This window comes from Carlito syrichta, unplaced genomic scaffold, assembly GCF_000164805.1.
Source record: "Carlito syrichta isolate Samal-C Ts95f unplaced genomic scaffold, Tarsius_syrichta-2.0.1 Scaffold307179, whole genome shotgun sequence".
NCBI classification, from domain to species: Eukaryota; Metazoa; Chordata; class Mammalia; order Primates; family Tarsiidae; genus Carlito; species Carlito syrichta.
In genome coordinates this window covers 90,747-107,834 of record NW_007251275.1, presented here as the reverse complement: position 1 = coordinate 107,834, position 17,088 = coordinate 90,747, and the positions used below count along the sequence as shown (strand labels likewise).

General features: G+C 49.2%; 1 protein-coding gene across 2 annotated transcripts in view; it reads left to right on the top strand.

Annotated features, from left to right (window-relative positions):
- Nucleotides 1-12,775: 12,775 nt before the first annotated feature.
- MMP19 (matrix metallopeptidase 19) overlaps nt 12,776-17,088 on the top strand; it is an 8,601-nt gene continuing 4,288 nt past the window's right edge. The window contains exons 1-4 of one of the 2 annotated variants that reach the window (XM_021715535.1): nt 12,776-13,009; nt 13,465-13,550; nt 15,337-15,467; nt 15,680-15,895. In XM_021715535.1, coding sequence (XP_021571210.1) covers nt 12,920-13,009; nt 13,465-13,550; nt 15,337-15,467; nt 15,680-15,895 — 523 coding nt within the window. In that variant the 5' untranslated portion in view covers nt 12,776-12,919. The remainder of the gene's footprint in view (nt 13,010-13,464; nt 13,551-15,336; nt 15,468-15,679; nt 15,896-17,088) is intronic. The other variant, XM_021715536.1, reaches the window with a different exon arrangement.

The following is a 17,088-nucleotide window of genomic DNA, read 5'->3' as shown; positions in this document are numbered from 1 at the left end:
CAAGGGTTTGAGATCAGCCTGGACAAGTTGACGAGATCTCGTCTCTATAATAAATCAAAAAATTAGCCAGTCATGATGGTACACGCCTGCACTTTCAGCTATTTGGAAGGCTAGCGAGAAGGATCACCTAAGCCTAGCAGGCCAAAACTGCAGTGGCCATGAACGTACCCTGCCATTGAGCTTGGGCAACAGAGTAAGACTCTGACTCAAAAAATTAAATAAATAAATACCACAAGACTAAGGAACGGGAAAGGAACTGAGACTCTGACCATGCCACGTACCAAGACTGTGTGGTTCCAAGAATCAGCTTCCTAAAGGAGGGTGACACCTGCCCTGTAAAGTGTCCTCTGCAGTCTGCAGGGCTGTGGGAAGGCATCAGCTCACGTTCTCTTTGCCTGGCTGACACTCGTGGTGAAGGAGCTTCCAAACAAGTAAACACAAAGAAGTGGGGCACACTATTTATCACATGATTAGCACAGTCGGGTAAGGTCCTCAGTTCCAGGAACAAAGCCCAGCACAGTCCTACCTGGTTGGTCAGGCCTGGCCTCAGTGACTGCCTGTTACACGTTTTTAATACCAGCACTGAGCAGACATTTTTCTAAAATACTATTTTAAATCATCACATTGTATACTGTTATATGTTTGGTAATTTTATTTATTTATTTTTTGAGTTAGAGTCTCACTCCTTCACCCAGGCTGGTGTGCAGTGGCACACACGCTCACAGCCACCCCAGCATTGACCTGTTGGACTCTGGCGATCCTTCCGCCTCCGCCTTCCGAGTAGCTGGAACTACAGACGTGCACTACCATGCCCAGCTATTTTTTATTTTGTTTTATTTTATTGTAGAGATGAGGTCTCGCCGAATTGCCTGGGCTGGCCTCAAACCCGAGGGCTCAGGCAATCCACTCGCCTCAGCCTCGCAAAGTACTGGGATTACAGGCTGAGCCACCGAGCCTGGCTTGGTAATCTTATTTAATTTTTGAGTCAGGTCTCATTATTGCCCAGGCTGGGGGTGCAGTGGCACCATCAGGGCTCACCACAGCCTTGACTTCCTGGGCTCAGGCGATCTTTTCACTTCGGCCTCCCAAGTAGCTGGGACTACATGCATGTGCATCCATGCCCAGTATTTTTTATTTTTATTTTTGTAGAGACAAGGTCTTGTGATGTTACCCAGACTGGTCTCAAACTCCTGGCCTCAAGCGATCCTCCCAGCTCAGCCTCCCAAAGTGCTAGGATGACAGGCGTGAGCCACCGTGGCCAGCTGGTAACTTATTTTATGGTCTCAGATTTCTCCCATCCCACTGTCGCATGCCTCGTTGCAATGTTACTTTGCCATTCCTCCCATCCAGAGGTGAGTCTCTTTCTCCACCTGAGTCTTTGCTGGCCATGTGGCCCATTGCTTTGGTCAATAGAATGTGATGGAAGTGATGTGTGGTTCCCAAAGTCTAGGCCTCAAGAGGCCTTGCAATGTCTACCTTTGTCCTCTTAGAATACTTTCCTGAGATTGCCGTGGAACAAAGCCAGTACAGTCTAGTGGAGAGTAAGGGGTCAGGTGGAGGGGAGCCAAGGCATCCCAGCCAACAGCCATAACCACTGCCAGACGTTGAGTGAGGCCTTCTTGAATTTCTAGATCAGCTTCCCCTCCAGTGGGATGCAACCACAAGACTGAGCCTGGGAGAAACTGACAGAGGAGCTGCCCCGCCAACCCAGAGTTGTGAAAAATAATGAATCGTTATTTTAAGCTGCTAAATTTGGGGGCAGTTTGTTATATGACAAAGGCTAACTGAAGCAATGGTTATTATTTGTTTGTTTGTTTGTTTGCTTGTTTATTTAGAGTTGGAGTTTTTTGTTTCACCTCTTCTGTGTCAGCAAAATATTTCTCTGTGAGGACTTTTTTCAACTGGGGAAACAAAATAAAGTTGCTTGGGGCAAGATTGGGTGCATAGGGAGGGGAGGGCACGGGGGTCATACCATTTTGTTCTAAATTTGCTGAACACTCATCTTGGTGTGGGCAGGTGTGTTCATAAATCACTCATCATGAAATGGCAAACGCATTGAAAGAATCTCCAGGCTTAGCCTGTAATCCCGCGCTTTGGGAGGCCGAAGTGAATGAACTCCCTGAGCCCGCAGGTTCGAGACCCGCCTGGGCAATTTGGCGAGATCTCATCTCTACAATAAACCAAAAAAATTAGCCGGGCGTGGTAGCGCGCGCCTGTAGTTCCAGCTACTTGGAAGGCTGAGCAGAAGGATTGCCGGAGCCCAGTAGGTTGAGGCTGCGGTGGCCGGGAGTGTGCCGCTGCACTCCAGTCTGGACGACAAAGTGAGACTCCAACTCAAAAAAAAAAGAAAGAAAGAAAAAAGGAAAGAATCTCCAAAAAAAAAAAAAAAATAGCACTGAAGTTGAATTCAACCTCTCACGAAACTAGTTGGCACACTGATGCTGATGGGTTCCTAGAACATTCACCTAGCAGGGGAAACTGTACTACAAAGCCTCACCCTCCAAAAGATAATTCTGGGTTTTTTTGGGTCTTCCTTGTACACTTCATGGAACTTCAACCCAAGACACACAGACCAATATGGCACCAGGCATTTAGAACCTGGAGATACGAAGCACGAGGTACTGGCTGGGCTCAGTGGCTCATAACCTATCATCCCAGCACCTTTGGAGGCTGAGATGGGAGGATTGCTTGAGCTCAGGAGTTCAAGACCAGCTGGGCAACGTAACAAGACCTCATCTCTACAAACTATAATAAAATTAGCCAGGTGTGGTGGAGTGCACCTGTAGTCTCAGCTACTTGGAGACTTAGGTGGAAAGATCCCCCGAGGCTGGGAATTCAAGATTACAATGAGCTGTGACTGTGCCACTGCACTCCAGTCTGGGCAACAGAATGAGGCCGCAACTACAACAACAAAGCACGAGGTGCATCTTCTGTCTTTGAAGAGCTTCCTGTCTAAGCATGTTCATATACACGATTCGTAATAACATCCAGTTTTTAGTTTGCCCAATGCTTTTTCTTCCTTCCCTTTTTCTCTCTGATCACAGCTGGGGGACTTTCCACGTGGATACTTAAGAGTAGCCAAAGAAAAGAAGATAAATGGTAAAGCAATAACCTGAATACCCTTTAGCCTAGCAAGTCATCCTATATTCGAAATTTATCCTGGGGAAATAATGAAGGATGTGGCAAAGGCCTGCATAAGGATGTTCATCCTAACATTACTTAGGAGAACCAAAAACCAGAAATAACTTAAATGCCAAAAAATAGGTTTTGATAAAATACATTAAAGTATAACCATTGGCCAGGCACGGTGGCTCAGCCTGTAATCCCAGAACTTTGGGAGGCCAAGGAGAGAGGATTGCCTGAGCCTGGGGGTTTGAAAACAGCCTGAGAAACTTGGTGAGACCTCATCACTACAATAAATCCAAAAAAAAAAACCTAGCCGGGCGTGGTGGCATGTGTCTGTGGTTCTAGCTACTCGGAAGGCTGAGGTGGAAGGATCGCCTGAGCCCAGCAGGTCAATGCTGCGGTGGCCGTGAGCATGCCACTGCGCTCCAGCCTGTGTGATGGAGTGAGACTCCGACTCAAAAAAACAAAAAACAAAACAAAAACAACACCTTCGCTGGTGGACACTCGCTATCCTTCTTAAGTTAGGGGCAAAATGGAGTCAGGAGATCCGCCCCCCATCCAGGGCAGCCTTCTGCCTTCTCACCCCAACACTCCTCTGTGCAGTTGCTGGCCCAGCAGAAACAGAGTCAGGACCTTCCCAGGCCTCCTTCCCACATCTAGTATCTACCCTCCTCAAAAGGGGAAGTCAGTGCTGGGTGCTTTCCCTGGCCAGCCCCCTTTTGCCAACAGAAAAGAGAGCTAGACAGAGATTTTCCAGAACCATGACTGTCCCTAAGCGTCAAGACAGGGTTTCCTGGTGTCTCAGCATGTGGACAAGAGGTCAAAGTGTTCACCCATATCCTGCCCGCCTTGGGAAAAGCAGTAAAGATCTTTTAGGTTTTCATGAATGAAAAGTCTGCCGTTGCCAGAAAGAGTTAAACTCCCTCATGCTACCATCATTTCCTCATCGTCCCAGATACTGAGAACACTTAAACTCCTTATTCCTCCATTGTCGTCCTTGTTCCGGGGGCTAGAGTTTTATCCCTTCCTGGGACAGGCGCTGTCCTGTGTAATAGGACTACCCAGAGAAGCCTCCAGCAATTTCCAGGAGAGTCCTGTGGGAAGCACCTTTTTCTGTGAAGTGGAGAAGGGGAGCAGGTCTTGGTTTCCCTCTGACTTTCACAGAAATGAAGAACTCCTGTGAAGACGTTCCCTTAACTGAGTAGATGCCAGCCAGTACCTGAGTGGGTACGTCAGCAAGCTGCTGTGGGTGGGAATTTCAGGAAGTGTTCACATGGGGGTTGAGGAGGTTTGGAGCACCATGGGAACAGAATGTGCTGGCCTCATCCCTGAGCCATCTCAAGGCTCCTCCTACTTCCCTGGTCACTAACCAGTTCCAGCTGTGCAGTCTTGGCCATCTCTTCCCATATGGCTTCTAAGAACTTATGACTAATTGAAGGAATGCGCGTGTGTGTTTGTGTGTAGGGGGGTCCTCTTAAAAACAGAGGTTTCCAGAGTAACAGCTCAGAGCTCAACTCCACTCCACCCCACCAGGTGAAGCTCTATGTCCCCTAAGTACCTTAGGGGGGAGTGGGGGAGAACAGGCCAGGGGCTAACACCTCCTGCCTGTGTTTCTTTAGATCAAGGGCAAGGTCTGGGCCAGCCCTAATTTGGTTACAGCTTATATTTTTTCTCATCTCCAGTTTCTTGACCCAGACTTGCCCCTGATATACTAGGATGTCCAGGCCTCCAGCCTCCCCATCTTCCTCGCTCCATCCTGCCTCCACAGGGGTGGGTGATAGTTCAGAGACTGGCTTCTCCCGGGTTTAGAAACCTCTACAAACTTTTCCCTCCACGTACAGCTCCATGGCACCTGATCGGTAGAAAAACTCTTGGCCAGGCGCGGTGGCTCATGCCTATAATCCCAGAACTTTGGGAGGCTGAGGTGAGAGGATTACCTGAGCCCAGGGGTTCCAGATCAGCCTGGGCAACTTGACAAGACCTCATCTCTACAATAGACCAAAAAATTAGCCCAGAATGGTAGCGCACACCTATAGTTCCAGCTACTTGGAAGACTGAGGCAGAAGGATCACCTGAGTCCTCAGGTTGAGGCTGTAGTGGACATAAGTGTGCCACAGCACTCCAGCCCGGGTGACAGAGACTCCGACTCAAAAAAAAAACAACAAAAAAGAGTCGGGCTCAGTGGCTCAGCCTGTAATCCCACGCCTTTGGGAGGCTGAGGTGAGTGGACTGCCTGAGCCCACGGGTTCGAGACCCACCAGGGCAGGCGAGACCTCATCTCTACAATAAATTAAAAAAAAAAAATTAGCCGGGCGTGGTAGCATGCGAATGTAGTTCCAGCTACTTGGAAGGCTGAGGCAGAAGGATCGCCGGAGTCCAGCAGGTCGAGGCTGCGGTGGCTGAGAGCAGCCACTGCACTCCAGTCTGGGCAATAGTGAGATTCCAACTAAAAAAAAAAGAGAGAGAGAAAATACTCTCAGAAGTCTTCCCTATGCCTGTCTGCTCCAGTTTACAATATTTTAATTAAAAGCATTTCTGGTTGGCGGAGTGGCTCACATCTGTAATCCCAGTACTTTGGGAGGCGGAGGAGAGAGAATTGCCTGAGTGCAGGGGTTCGAGACTAGCCCGGGAAACTTGGGGATACCTTGTCTCTACAATAAATTTTTAAAAAATTAGCTGGGCATGGTATCACACACCTGTAGTCCCATCTGCTTGGAAGGCTGAGGCAGAAGTATTGCCTGAACCCAGCAGGTTGAGGCTGTAGTGGCCGTGAGCATACCACTGCACTCCAGCCTGGGTGACAGACACACTCAAACACACACACACACACACACACACACACACACACACACACACACACACACACACACAGACATCTGGCCAAGCACGGTGGCTCACGCCTGTAATTCCAGCTACTCTGGAGGCTGAGACAGAAGAATCGCCTGAGCCTAGGATGTCAAGGCCGCGGTAAGTCGTGATCATGCCTCCACATCTCAACCTGGGTGATAGAGCGAGACCCTGACTCAAAAAAAAAAAAAAAAGGAATTTATAAAACTATTTTATAGTCGGGTGCAGTGGCTCACACCTGTAATCCCAGCAATTTGTGAGGCAGAGGCAAGAGGATTATCTGAGCTCAGGGGTTCGAGACCAACCTGAGCAACATGGCAAGACTTTGTCTCTAAAATAAATTAAAAAATCAGCTGGGCATGGTTGGCACATGCCTGTGGTTCCAGCTACTTGGAAGGCTGAGGTGGAAGGATTGCCTGAGCCCAGCAGGTGGAGGCTGTGGTGGCCGTGAGTGTGCCACTGCACTCCAGCCTGGGCAACAGAGTGAGACCCTGTCTCAAAAACAACCAAAACAAACAAAAAAGCTGCTGAATGGTTTGCCTCACTTAAATCCCAACAACCCTGTGAGCCAGGTTAACCTTTTTTTACAGAAGAGGAAACTGAGTCTCTAATAGGTTGCCTCAGGTCATGCCGCTTGGAAGTAGCAGAGCCCCTGGAGCTATGATCTGTGCACAGCACTCATCAGGCTCCCTAGAGTTCCCGGAGTTCCTGCAGGCACCCAAACAAAACGCCCTAGAGTCCGTTGCTACAGGCTGAGCATATGTGTAAGGACTGTATGACTAATAGTTCCCACCACAGCAATACAGTCACCCCTTCTGCCAGTCCCTACCCCCACTCCCAGCCAGGCTGACCCAGCTCTTTCTCCTGAATTTGTCATCTCTCACTGGAGATACAGGAATGTGTGCAAAAGGTTAGGACATGTGGCCAGCCTGCCCCAAAAAGAGAACTTGACTTGAGAGAAAAAACTCCTGGGTCCTTTGGCATGCTGGCTTTCTTTCTGCAAACTGGTTTTCCTCTCTGTCCACAAATTGTAGTAAAATAGTTTTGGGGTTTTTTTGTATTGATCACGACTCACCTCAGCCTCGACCTCCTGGGGTCAGGCCACCTTCCCACCTCAGACTCCCAGATAGCTGGGGCTACAGGCATGCACCACAATGCACGGCTAACTTTTTTTTTTCTTATTTTTTGTGGAGACGAGTTCTTGTTGTGTTGCCTGGGCTGATCTAGAACTCCTGGTCTCAAGTGATCCTCCTGCCTCAGCCTCCCAAAATGCAGCAATTACAGGCGTGAGCCGCTGCACCCGGCCCGTTTGGCAGCTTTAAATATTATACTCTATCCTCTCCTGGCTCCTTAGTTGCTAGAATGTGTTTTTCCCTCCAGGTCTTCTGAAGCCAGAGTGTGTTCCTGCCACTCACTTTACAGTAATGCCCATCTCTCTCACTGACACATGCACATGCACTTTTATTTGTTTTTTGTTTTGTTTTGATTTAGCTTATGTGGGGTTTTTGTCTCACTTTACTCTTTTTCCTTGCATCCTCCTTGTCTGTCTCCCATGTCCCATCCTCCCACCTGGCCCGCCCCCTATTATCCTCTCTGGTTCCATTGCTTTCTCCTTCAACCCAGCCACAGTCTCCAGGGTCTAAGGTCAGGCAGGTAAAGTTGGGGCTGAACTCAGGCCCACAAGACAGTTTTGAATCAATGCAACAAAAAAGTTATGAGTTATTCTACTTGGGGTAGCATTTACTGGTGGTCTTCATTTCCCTTCTTGATTATTTTGGTATTTTCCAAACTTACCACAGTGAAAAATATCAACTTTTATTCGGAAAAATACCAAATTTTTTTTTTTGAGATGGAGTCTCACTTTGTTGCCCAGGCTGGAGTGCAGTGGCATGCTCACGGATCACCACAGCTTCAACCTTCTAGGCTCAGGAGATTCTCCCATCTTGACCTCCCGAGTCACTGGAACTACAGGCACGCAACACCATGCCTGGCTAGTGTTTTGATTTTTTTGTAGAGATGTGGTCTCGCTATGTTGGTTTCAAACTTCTGGGCTCAGCCAGGCTCGGTGATTACAGGCTCAGCCTGTAATCCCGTGCCTTTGGGAGGCTGAGGTGAGTGGATTGCCTGAGCCCGCGGGTTCGAGACCCCCCTGGGCAACTTGGCGAGACCTCATCTCTACAATAAATCAAAAATTAGCCCGGCGTGGTAGCGCGCCTGTAGTTCCAGTGACTCGGAAGGCTGAGGCGGAAGGATCGCCGGAACCCAGCAGGTTGAGGCTGCGGTGGCCGCGAGCGGTCACTGCACTCCAGTCTGGGCGACAGAGTGAGCCTCCAACTAAAAAAAAAACTTCTGGGCTCAAACAATGTTATGGTCCGAGTAACGTCCGGCTATTCCCCTTGATATCAATAAATCAAAGGGACAGGGAACTGGTAGAAAGAAGTTTATTTCTGAGTTTGAATCCAGAGAGCAGAGCCGGACTGGAGGTCACTCTAAAATGGTTCTGCTCAGGCCAGGCGCTGTGGCTTATGCCTATAGTCCCAGCACTTTGGGAGGCCGAGGTGAGAGGATTGCCTGAGCCCACGGGTTCGAAACCAGCCTGGACAACATGGCGAGATCTCATCTCTACAATATATCAAAAAATTAGCCAGGCATTGTGGTGTGTGCCTGCAATTCCAGCTACTTGGAAGTCTGAGGTGGAAGGATCACCTGAGTCCAGCAGGTTGAGGCCGCGATGGCTGTGAGTGTGCCACTGTACCCCAGCCTAGGCGTTAGACTGAGACTCCAACTCAAAAGATAAATAAAATAACATAAAATAAGATGGTTCTGATCACCCTCCAGGCTTTTACAGTTCACTTTTATAAGTTCAGAGTTGTTTGTACCTATTAATTAGCCGCGTGACCATTCTATACATGCTAAAGAGCATTGTGTAGAACTTGAGTTTCAGCCATATTTGTAGATAGTGACATTTTTTGGTCCAGACTTCCTTGTGCCCGCCAAATATCAGCGGTATCTCATAGCTTTCATCAGTAGGGCCTGCAGAATCATCAATCAAGCTTGCCATGGAGTAAATGGAGATTACAAGACCTAAGACAACATGTATTACATACAAGTTGTACAAATCACAAAACTTATGATTACATCTATACAAAAGTTATGCAAATCACAAGGCTTACGATCACATGGATACTATATTATTCAAACTTACAACCACTCAGAAAAAGGGAGTGAATGGAATTTTTGCATCCTTCAGTGAGTGGGTTTAGTCCACAGGGAAGTCAAGGATTCCCTGAAGCTACTTACTGGGAATGCATAGGAGATAAGGGGACTTTCAGTGATGGGTCAGGAACATGCAGGAGAGCTTAAACCCTTCTCTAGGGGCTGTGACGATATGGGAGGACATTAGCGGGCCTCTATATCAAATTCTTTTGCCTCAGCCTCCGTAAGTGTTGGGATTACAAGGTTGAGCCACTGTGCCTGGCCTATAATCCCAAAATGTTAATCAGAAAAAAAATTATAATTTCAATTAACTCATGTTCTGTTCTTTAAAAAAAAAGAGTGGAGAGTGGGGGGTTGAAAGAGGAAGAAAAGAAATGAGAAAGAACCGTGTAGGGGACTGAGCAGAAATTGGTCCCAAAATGCCATTATTTCTTGGTTGCACTAGCTCCGTCATGCATTGCTCAGAGGCTCTCTGTCCTTCCTTGCCTGTCACTGGTCTTTTGGGACTTAGTCATTCAACTGTTACCCTGTTGGGTACTGGGTGGGTCAGAGGGACTAGGGCCACTGAGGGCAGCCATGTGAGTCAGGAGCATCCCAGGTGTGTGAAGGGCTCCCCTGTGGCCTCCCAACCTTTTAGCCTGAGGTGTGGAGAAAGACTCAGACTTTGGGTCCTACTGAGAACATGGGCTTAGTAACCCTTTCCTCCATTCGTATGCCTACTTCACTGTTCCTACGCAAATATTATACGACACACGTATGACGGTGGCCCCTTCAATGACTCCTGGCTACTTAAGAGTTGGTGTGATTCTTGGAAAGAGCATGAGTTCACGAGTTATAAAGTCAGCAGAGGAATCTGAAGATAGGTCAGGCCAGTTAGGAGTTCCATGTTCTTGACCAAATTTCCCTTTCTCAGTATCTACTTCCTGTTATAAAAAATAGCCATAAACCGGGCTCCGTGGCTCAGCCTGTAATCCCGCGCCTTTGGGAGGCTGAGGTGAGTGGATTGCCTGAGCCTGCGGGTTTGAGACCCGCCTGGGCAGCGAGACCCCATCTCTACAATAAATCAAAAAATCAGCCGGTCGTGGTAGCACATGCCTGTAATTCCGGCTACTGGGAAGGCTGAGGCGGAAGGATCACCGGAGCCCAGCAGGTCGAGGCTGCAGTGGCCGGGAGCGGCCACTACACTCCAGTCTGGGCGACAGAGGGAGACTCCAACTCAAAAAAAAAAAAAAAAAAAAAAATAGCCATAGATCGCCTGAACCCAGGAGGTTGAGGTGCGGCTGCAGTGAGCTGTGTTTGTGCCACTCCATTCCAGCCTGGGCAACAGAGTGAGGCCTCCACTCAAAAAAAAAAAAAAGAAAGAAAGAAAAAAGGCCAGAATAGAGCCAGGCTCAGTGGCTCAGCCTGTAATCCCGCGCCTTGGGAGGCTGAGGTGAGTGGATTGCCTGAGCCTGCGGGTTCGAGACCCGCCCGGGCAACTTGGCGAGACCTCGTCTCTACAATAAATCAAAAAATTAGCTGGGCGTGGTAGCGGGCGCCTGTAATTCCGGCTACTTGGAAGGCTGAGGTGGAAGGATCGCCGGAGCCCAGCAGGTCGAGGCTGCGGTAGCCAGGAGCGGCCACTGCACTCCAGTCTGGGCGACAGAGTGAGACTCCAACTCAAAAAAAAAGGCCAGAATAATTCTTCCCTCACAGGATGGTTGTGAGAACTAAAGAAGATAAATGAAGCATTTAGCACATAGGAGGTACTTTTATTTTTATGTATGTATGTATTTATTTATTTATATTTTTGGGAAGTCAGGATCTCATTCTGTAGCCCAGGCTGGAGGGCAGTGGCATGATAATGGTTCACCACAGTCTCAACCTCCTGAGTAGCTGGGACTATAGGCATGTGCCACCATGCACGCCAGATTTATTTTTTTGCTTTATTATTATTTTTTTTTTGTAAAAACAGGGTCTCACTATGTCGCCTGAGCTGATCTCGAACTCCTAGGCACAAGTGCTTCTCCTGCCTCAGATTCCCCCAAAGTGCTGGGGCTATAGGTGTGAGTCACTAGGCTTGGCCAGTAGGTACTTTTTTATTTTTTGAACTGGAGTCTACTCTGTCACCCAGGCTGGATTGCAGTGGCACACTCACGGCCACCGCAACCTCGACCCGCTGAACTCAGGCGAGCCATCCACCTCAGTCGTCCAAGGAGCTGGAACTACAGACATCATGCCCGGCTAATTTTTTGGTTTATTGTAGAGAGGAGGTCTCACGATGTTGCCCAGGTTGGTCTCGAACCTGCAAGCTCAGGCAATCCTCTCACCTCAGCCTCCTAAAATGCTGGGATTACAAGTGTGAACCACTGTGCCCGGCGGTAGGTATTTTTAACTGTGTTTCTTCTTTTTCTTCCATAGCACTCAAGGTCCTCTTGCATTCTGGCTCCCAACCAGTCTCCAACCTTGGTCATTCCTTTGACAAAGATTTATTGAACCCTGCCACTAAAGCATGGAGCTGGCCTGGGGTAGGCACCAGGGATTCAGTGGTGAACGAAGCCGTTCTGACTCTTTGGGCTTGTGCCCTGCACTGAGCACTGTAGGCTTTCAGCTCCACGCTTTGACTCAAGACCTGCATGGTCTCTGCCTCTCCGTCCTCTCCTGGCTTCTCAGTCCTCTTTTTTCCATCAGTTCTTCACTTCATACCTCAGTCGATCTTCATAGCCCAGCTCAAAACTTGCCTTCTCAGCAAAGCTCCCCATAATCCCATGACCCTCAAGGTGGGTCACCTCTGGCCTAGTATTCTGGCTTCCCTCTGTCCAGGTATTTGGATCTGCCTCTCCCTATCTGTAAGCTCTCTGAGGGCAGGCTCTGGGCCCTTTGCTTCTTTGTGCCCTTCAATTGGGGGACTAAGTCCCAAGGGACTTCCACCCACACACCCTGGGCTCATTGAATGCTTGGAATAATGACTTTTTTTAGGTTGAGTGCGGTGGCTCACACCTGTCATACCAGCACTTTAGGAGGCTGAGGTGGAAGGATCACTTGAGTCCAGGAGTTCGAGATCAACCTGGGCAACATAGTGAGACCCCCCCCCGTCTCAATTTTTTTTAAAAAAAGGCTTTTTGTTAAAACAGACATTTGTAGGCTTCAAGAGCATTTAAGTTTCCAACTTAGTCCTGGGTGCAAAGAGCTGAGACCCCACCCTTGGTTCCTTCTCCTGAAACCCAAGCTATCTCAGCTATTTCCTACCTTGTAGCTTTGTTGTTGGATTTTTTTTTCCTTTTCTAGAACAGATAGGGAGACTCAAAGGTTGAAGAGGATGGATTTGTTGGACCAGGGTCCCTGGGGCGTAGGAATGTCCAGTTCCAGGAAATGGCTTTGATCCCTATGTCTAGTCTCTCCAGAGATTCTGCTTTTGATCCTGCCCGAATGTTCACCCCAAGGCAGTATGAAAAGCCTTTCTATCTCCAATAGAGGACTCTGGGAGAAGGGGTTAGGGGCTCTCCTTGGCTTCTGCTCTCTGGTAGGGCAGGGGTTAATGGTGAATTGCAACATATCTCTGGGCTGAGTCACCTCCCACTTCCACTCCCCCCCCAATTGCCCTCAGTTTTATAAAGAAGACCAGAGACTGGAGGGCAAAAATAACTGTAGGTAAGACCCCCCTCAACTGCCTGCCTCTGATCCCCCTGGCTCCCAGGAATCTCAGGCCAGAGGGCACGGACAGTCTCTGGAGCTCTTTTCTGGTGACACCATGAACTGGCAGCAGCTGTGGCTGGTCTTCCTACTACCCATGACAGTCTCAGGCCGGACCCAGACGCTTACAGAGAAGGAGGCGGCTGTGGTGAGTTCCCTGGGAAAGAGGGACCCGGGCCAGTGGAGGTACGGGGGTTACTGCTCCACAGCGCCATCCAAGCCTCCCTCCTGACCGTCAGCCTGCCTGTCTTCCTCTTGCTTCCTCTGCCCCATGGTCTTCCCCACTCGTCTCCTGCTACTTCCCTCGTTCCACCTGAGCCCTTCTCTAAGGTGCCACTCCACTAGCCCTTCTGTATCTGGCCCCTCCCTCTTGATGGGCCTGTTAGGTCACCTAGAAGCTTCACTTGGAGACTAACTCCCTTTTTTTTTTTTTTTTTTTGATTTATTGTAGAGATGAGGTCTCGCTGCCCAGGCGGGTCTCGAACCCGCGGGCTCAGGCAATCCACTCACCTCAGCCTCCCAAAGGCGTGGGATTACAGGCTGAGCCACCGAGCCCGGCTGCTAACTCCCTTTTTAACCTGCTTATCTCCACCCCTATCATAGGAGTACCTGTTGCAATATGGGTACCTGCAGAAGCCTCTAGAAGGACATGCTAACTTCAGGTCAGAAGATCTCAGCAAGGCTCTGAGGTGAGAGGTCAAGACTGCATGCCAGACCGGGCTGGGTGTTCACACTTGTAATCCCAGCAATTTGGGAGGATAGTCGAGCCCAGGGGTTCTAGACCAGCCTGGGCAACTTGACAAGACCTTGTCTCTACAATAAATAAAAAAATAAGCCAGGCATAGTGGTGCCTACCCATTGTTCCAGACACTTGGAAGGCTGAGGCGGCCAGAAAGATTGCCTGAGCCCAGCACATCGAGGCTGCAGTGGCCGTGAATGTGGGCATCAGAGTCTGACTAAAAAAAACACAACAAAAAAGAAGCTTATGCCTTCAGGGCTGAGGTGACAAGGTCTTCTTCTCTCTTATTACCCTTTCCTCTCCCCAGGCCCAGCTCTTCTTGACCCAAAACCATGTCAAGGATCTGAGGGTGGGTGTCTGTCATTGTTAGGGTCATAGGGCATGGGGTGAGATAGGGATTCAAAGATGAGGAGCACAGTCAATGAATCTTCCTAAGCCTTAAGCAGTCCTTTGGAGGCTGCACCCCACATCATATCCCAAATGCTAATGTTTAGTTAGAGCCCCAGGAAGTGTCATTATATGTAAAACTGCGAGTTGAGTTGTTGATGCGATGTTACCTTTTGTGGACTTTTACTTCAGCATTCCTTTATTTGCTGGATATTTTGTAGTTTGGTTTTAAAGAATTGCTTTTCTTTCTGCTCTGAGACATGTTCGAGTCCCTTGAAAAATTCCTAGGCCCTATGATCGTCCCTTGGTGGATGAAATTGTTCCAGAGCAGACTGGGCTGGGAGGACGGTCGAGCCAGGAGGGAGGAAGACGAGGGAAGACAGGCTACCAGGTGGGAACATGGGCGGGAAGCTCTTCAGAGCCAGATGCCTCCCAAAGCAGAAGTTTGTTGTTGTTGTTGTTTTTTTTTTGAGTTGGAGTCTCACTCCATTGTCCAGGCTGGAGGGCAGTGGCACACTCACAGCCAACCCAGCGTTGACCTGCTGGGCTCAGGCAATCCTTCTGTCTCAGCCTTCCAAGTAGTTGGAACTATAGGTGCGCACTGCCACGCCCGGCTAATTTTTTTTTAATTGCAGAGACGAGGTCTCGCCAAGTTGGCCGGGCTAGTCTTGAACCCACGGGCTCAGGCAATCCACTCACCTTGGCCTCCCAAAATGCTGGGATTACAGGCTGAGCCACCGAGCCCAGCCAGAGCAGAAGTTTAAAATTGCAGCAGGGCAGGAAGGCTCTATCCGAGGGCCAGTTTACTTCAGATAAGAGACTGAAGATGGGCCAGGTGTGGTGGCTCACGCCCATAACCCCAGCACTTTGGGAGGCCGAGGTGAGAGGATTGCCTGAGCTCATGGGTTTGAGACCAGCCTGGGCAACTTGGCAAGACCTAATCTCTACAATAAATCAAAAAATTAACCGGGTGTGGTGATGCATGTCTGTAGTTCCAGCTACTTGGAAGGCTGAGGCGGAAGGATCGCCTGAACCCAGCAGGTTGAGTCTGTGGTGGCCATGATCATGCCACTGCACTCCAGCTTGGGCAAGAGAGTGAGACTCCGACTCAAAATAAAAAAAAAGAGACTGAAGATGGGGAGATGAAGTTGGGGTTTTGCCATATCTGCAGAACAGAAGAGAAGGTCCCAATTATGAATACTGGAGGCTGGAGCGATGCAGTCAGCTTCAGAGATTCTGTGCCATTCTTGAACATCTCCTTGGGCAGCAAGAGGCCAAAGGGCTATCTCTAGTCCCCAATTGTTCCAGATTCCCCTGCCCTGGTGGACCCATCCCTCTCCCTCTTGCAGAGCCTTTCAGGAAGCATCCGAACTTCCAGTCTCAGGTCAGCTGGATGATGCCACAAAGGCCCGCATGAGGCAGCCTCGTTGTGGCCTAGAGGACCCCTTCAACCAGAAGACCCTTAAATACCTGCTGTTGGGTGAGGACTGAGCTGGAGAAAGGGAGAGAGAGGAGGGGGTGGTGTGGCTCTGGAGTTCGGGGGCATTGGGACAACCTGGACCAGCTCTGTGTTGAGTGGATGATCACCTGTGATGGCCTGGTTATCAACTGCCCAGAGGGGTTGTGTAAGTGCTCAGACCCAGGGTAGCAGAAGGATCTGTTTTTGAATCTATTCTCTGGTCCATTTTCCAGGCCGCTGGAGAAGGAGGCACCTGACCTTCCGCATCTTCAATCTACCCTCGACCCTCCCACCCAACACAGCCCGGGCAGCCCTGCTTCAAGCTTTCCAGTACTGGAGCAATGTGGTTCCTTTGACCTTCCGGGAGGTGCAGGCTGGTTCAGCTGACATCCGCCTCTCCTTTCATGGCCGCCAAAGCCCGTACTGCTCCAAAGCTTTTGATGGGCCTGGTAGGCGACAGTTCTCAACTCCCACCTCACAGACCTCCGAGATTATCTTTGCTGCCTTGAGCCAGTGACTCTGGAATCTTTTAATTTTATTTTAAATTTTTTATTTTAAGGATATGGAGTACAATTCACGGTTATTTATACAAATGTTCATTATGCAGGTACCCTTGTTGATGAGGTGTGTTCCTCCTCCCCTGGCAGTTTCCCACTACTGCCAACCCCTTTCTTATAGTATTATGATAGTTGTTCATGGTCTGCTTATGAGTGAGAACATGTGATACTTGGTTCTTTGTTTCTGTGACAGATCACTCAGTATTATTATTATTATTATTTTTTGAGTTGGAGTCTCCCTCTGTTGCCCAGACTGGAGTGTAGTGGCCGCTCCCAGCCACCGCAGCCTCGACCTGCTGGGCTCCGGGATCCTTCCGCCTCAGCCTTCCAAGTAGCCGGAATTATAGGCACGCGCTACCATGCCCGGCTGATTTTTTTTGATTTACTGTAGAGATGAGGTCTCGCTGTCCAGGCGGATCTTGAACCCATGGGCTCAGGCAATCCACTCACCTCAGCCTCCCAAAGGCGCGGGATTACAGACTGAGCCACTGAGTCTGGCTGATCACTCAGTATTATAATAGATTCTAAGTTCATCCAAGTTGCTGTGAAGTTCATAATTTTGTCCTTTTTTATGACTGTGTAATATTCCATTGTGTATAAGTACCACGACTCTGGAATTTTTTTTTTTTTTTTTAGTTGGAGTCTCACTCTGTTGCCCAGGCTGGAATGCTGTGGCATGCTCATGGTCACTGCAGCCTCGACCTGCTGAGTTCAGGCTATCCTTCCGCTTCAGCCTTCCAAGTAGCTGGAACTACAGGTGTGCACCACCATGCCCAGCTAATTTTTTGATTTATGTAGAGATGAGGTCTCGCAATGTTGCCTAGGCTGGTCTTCAACCCCTGGGCTCAGGCAATCCTCTTGCCTCAGCCTCTCAAAGTACTGGGATTAAAGGCATGAGCTACGGTGCCCAGCTGACTCTGGAATCTTTTTTGTTTGTTTGTTTGTTTGTTTTTTTGAGAAAGCAGGATTTATTGAGAGGACAGAAAAGCTCCCACAGACCCGAAGGGGTTGCCCCAACTCTGGAATCTCTTTTTTTTTTGAGTTGGAGTCTCACTCTGTCGCCCAGACTGGAGTGCAGTGACCGC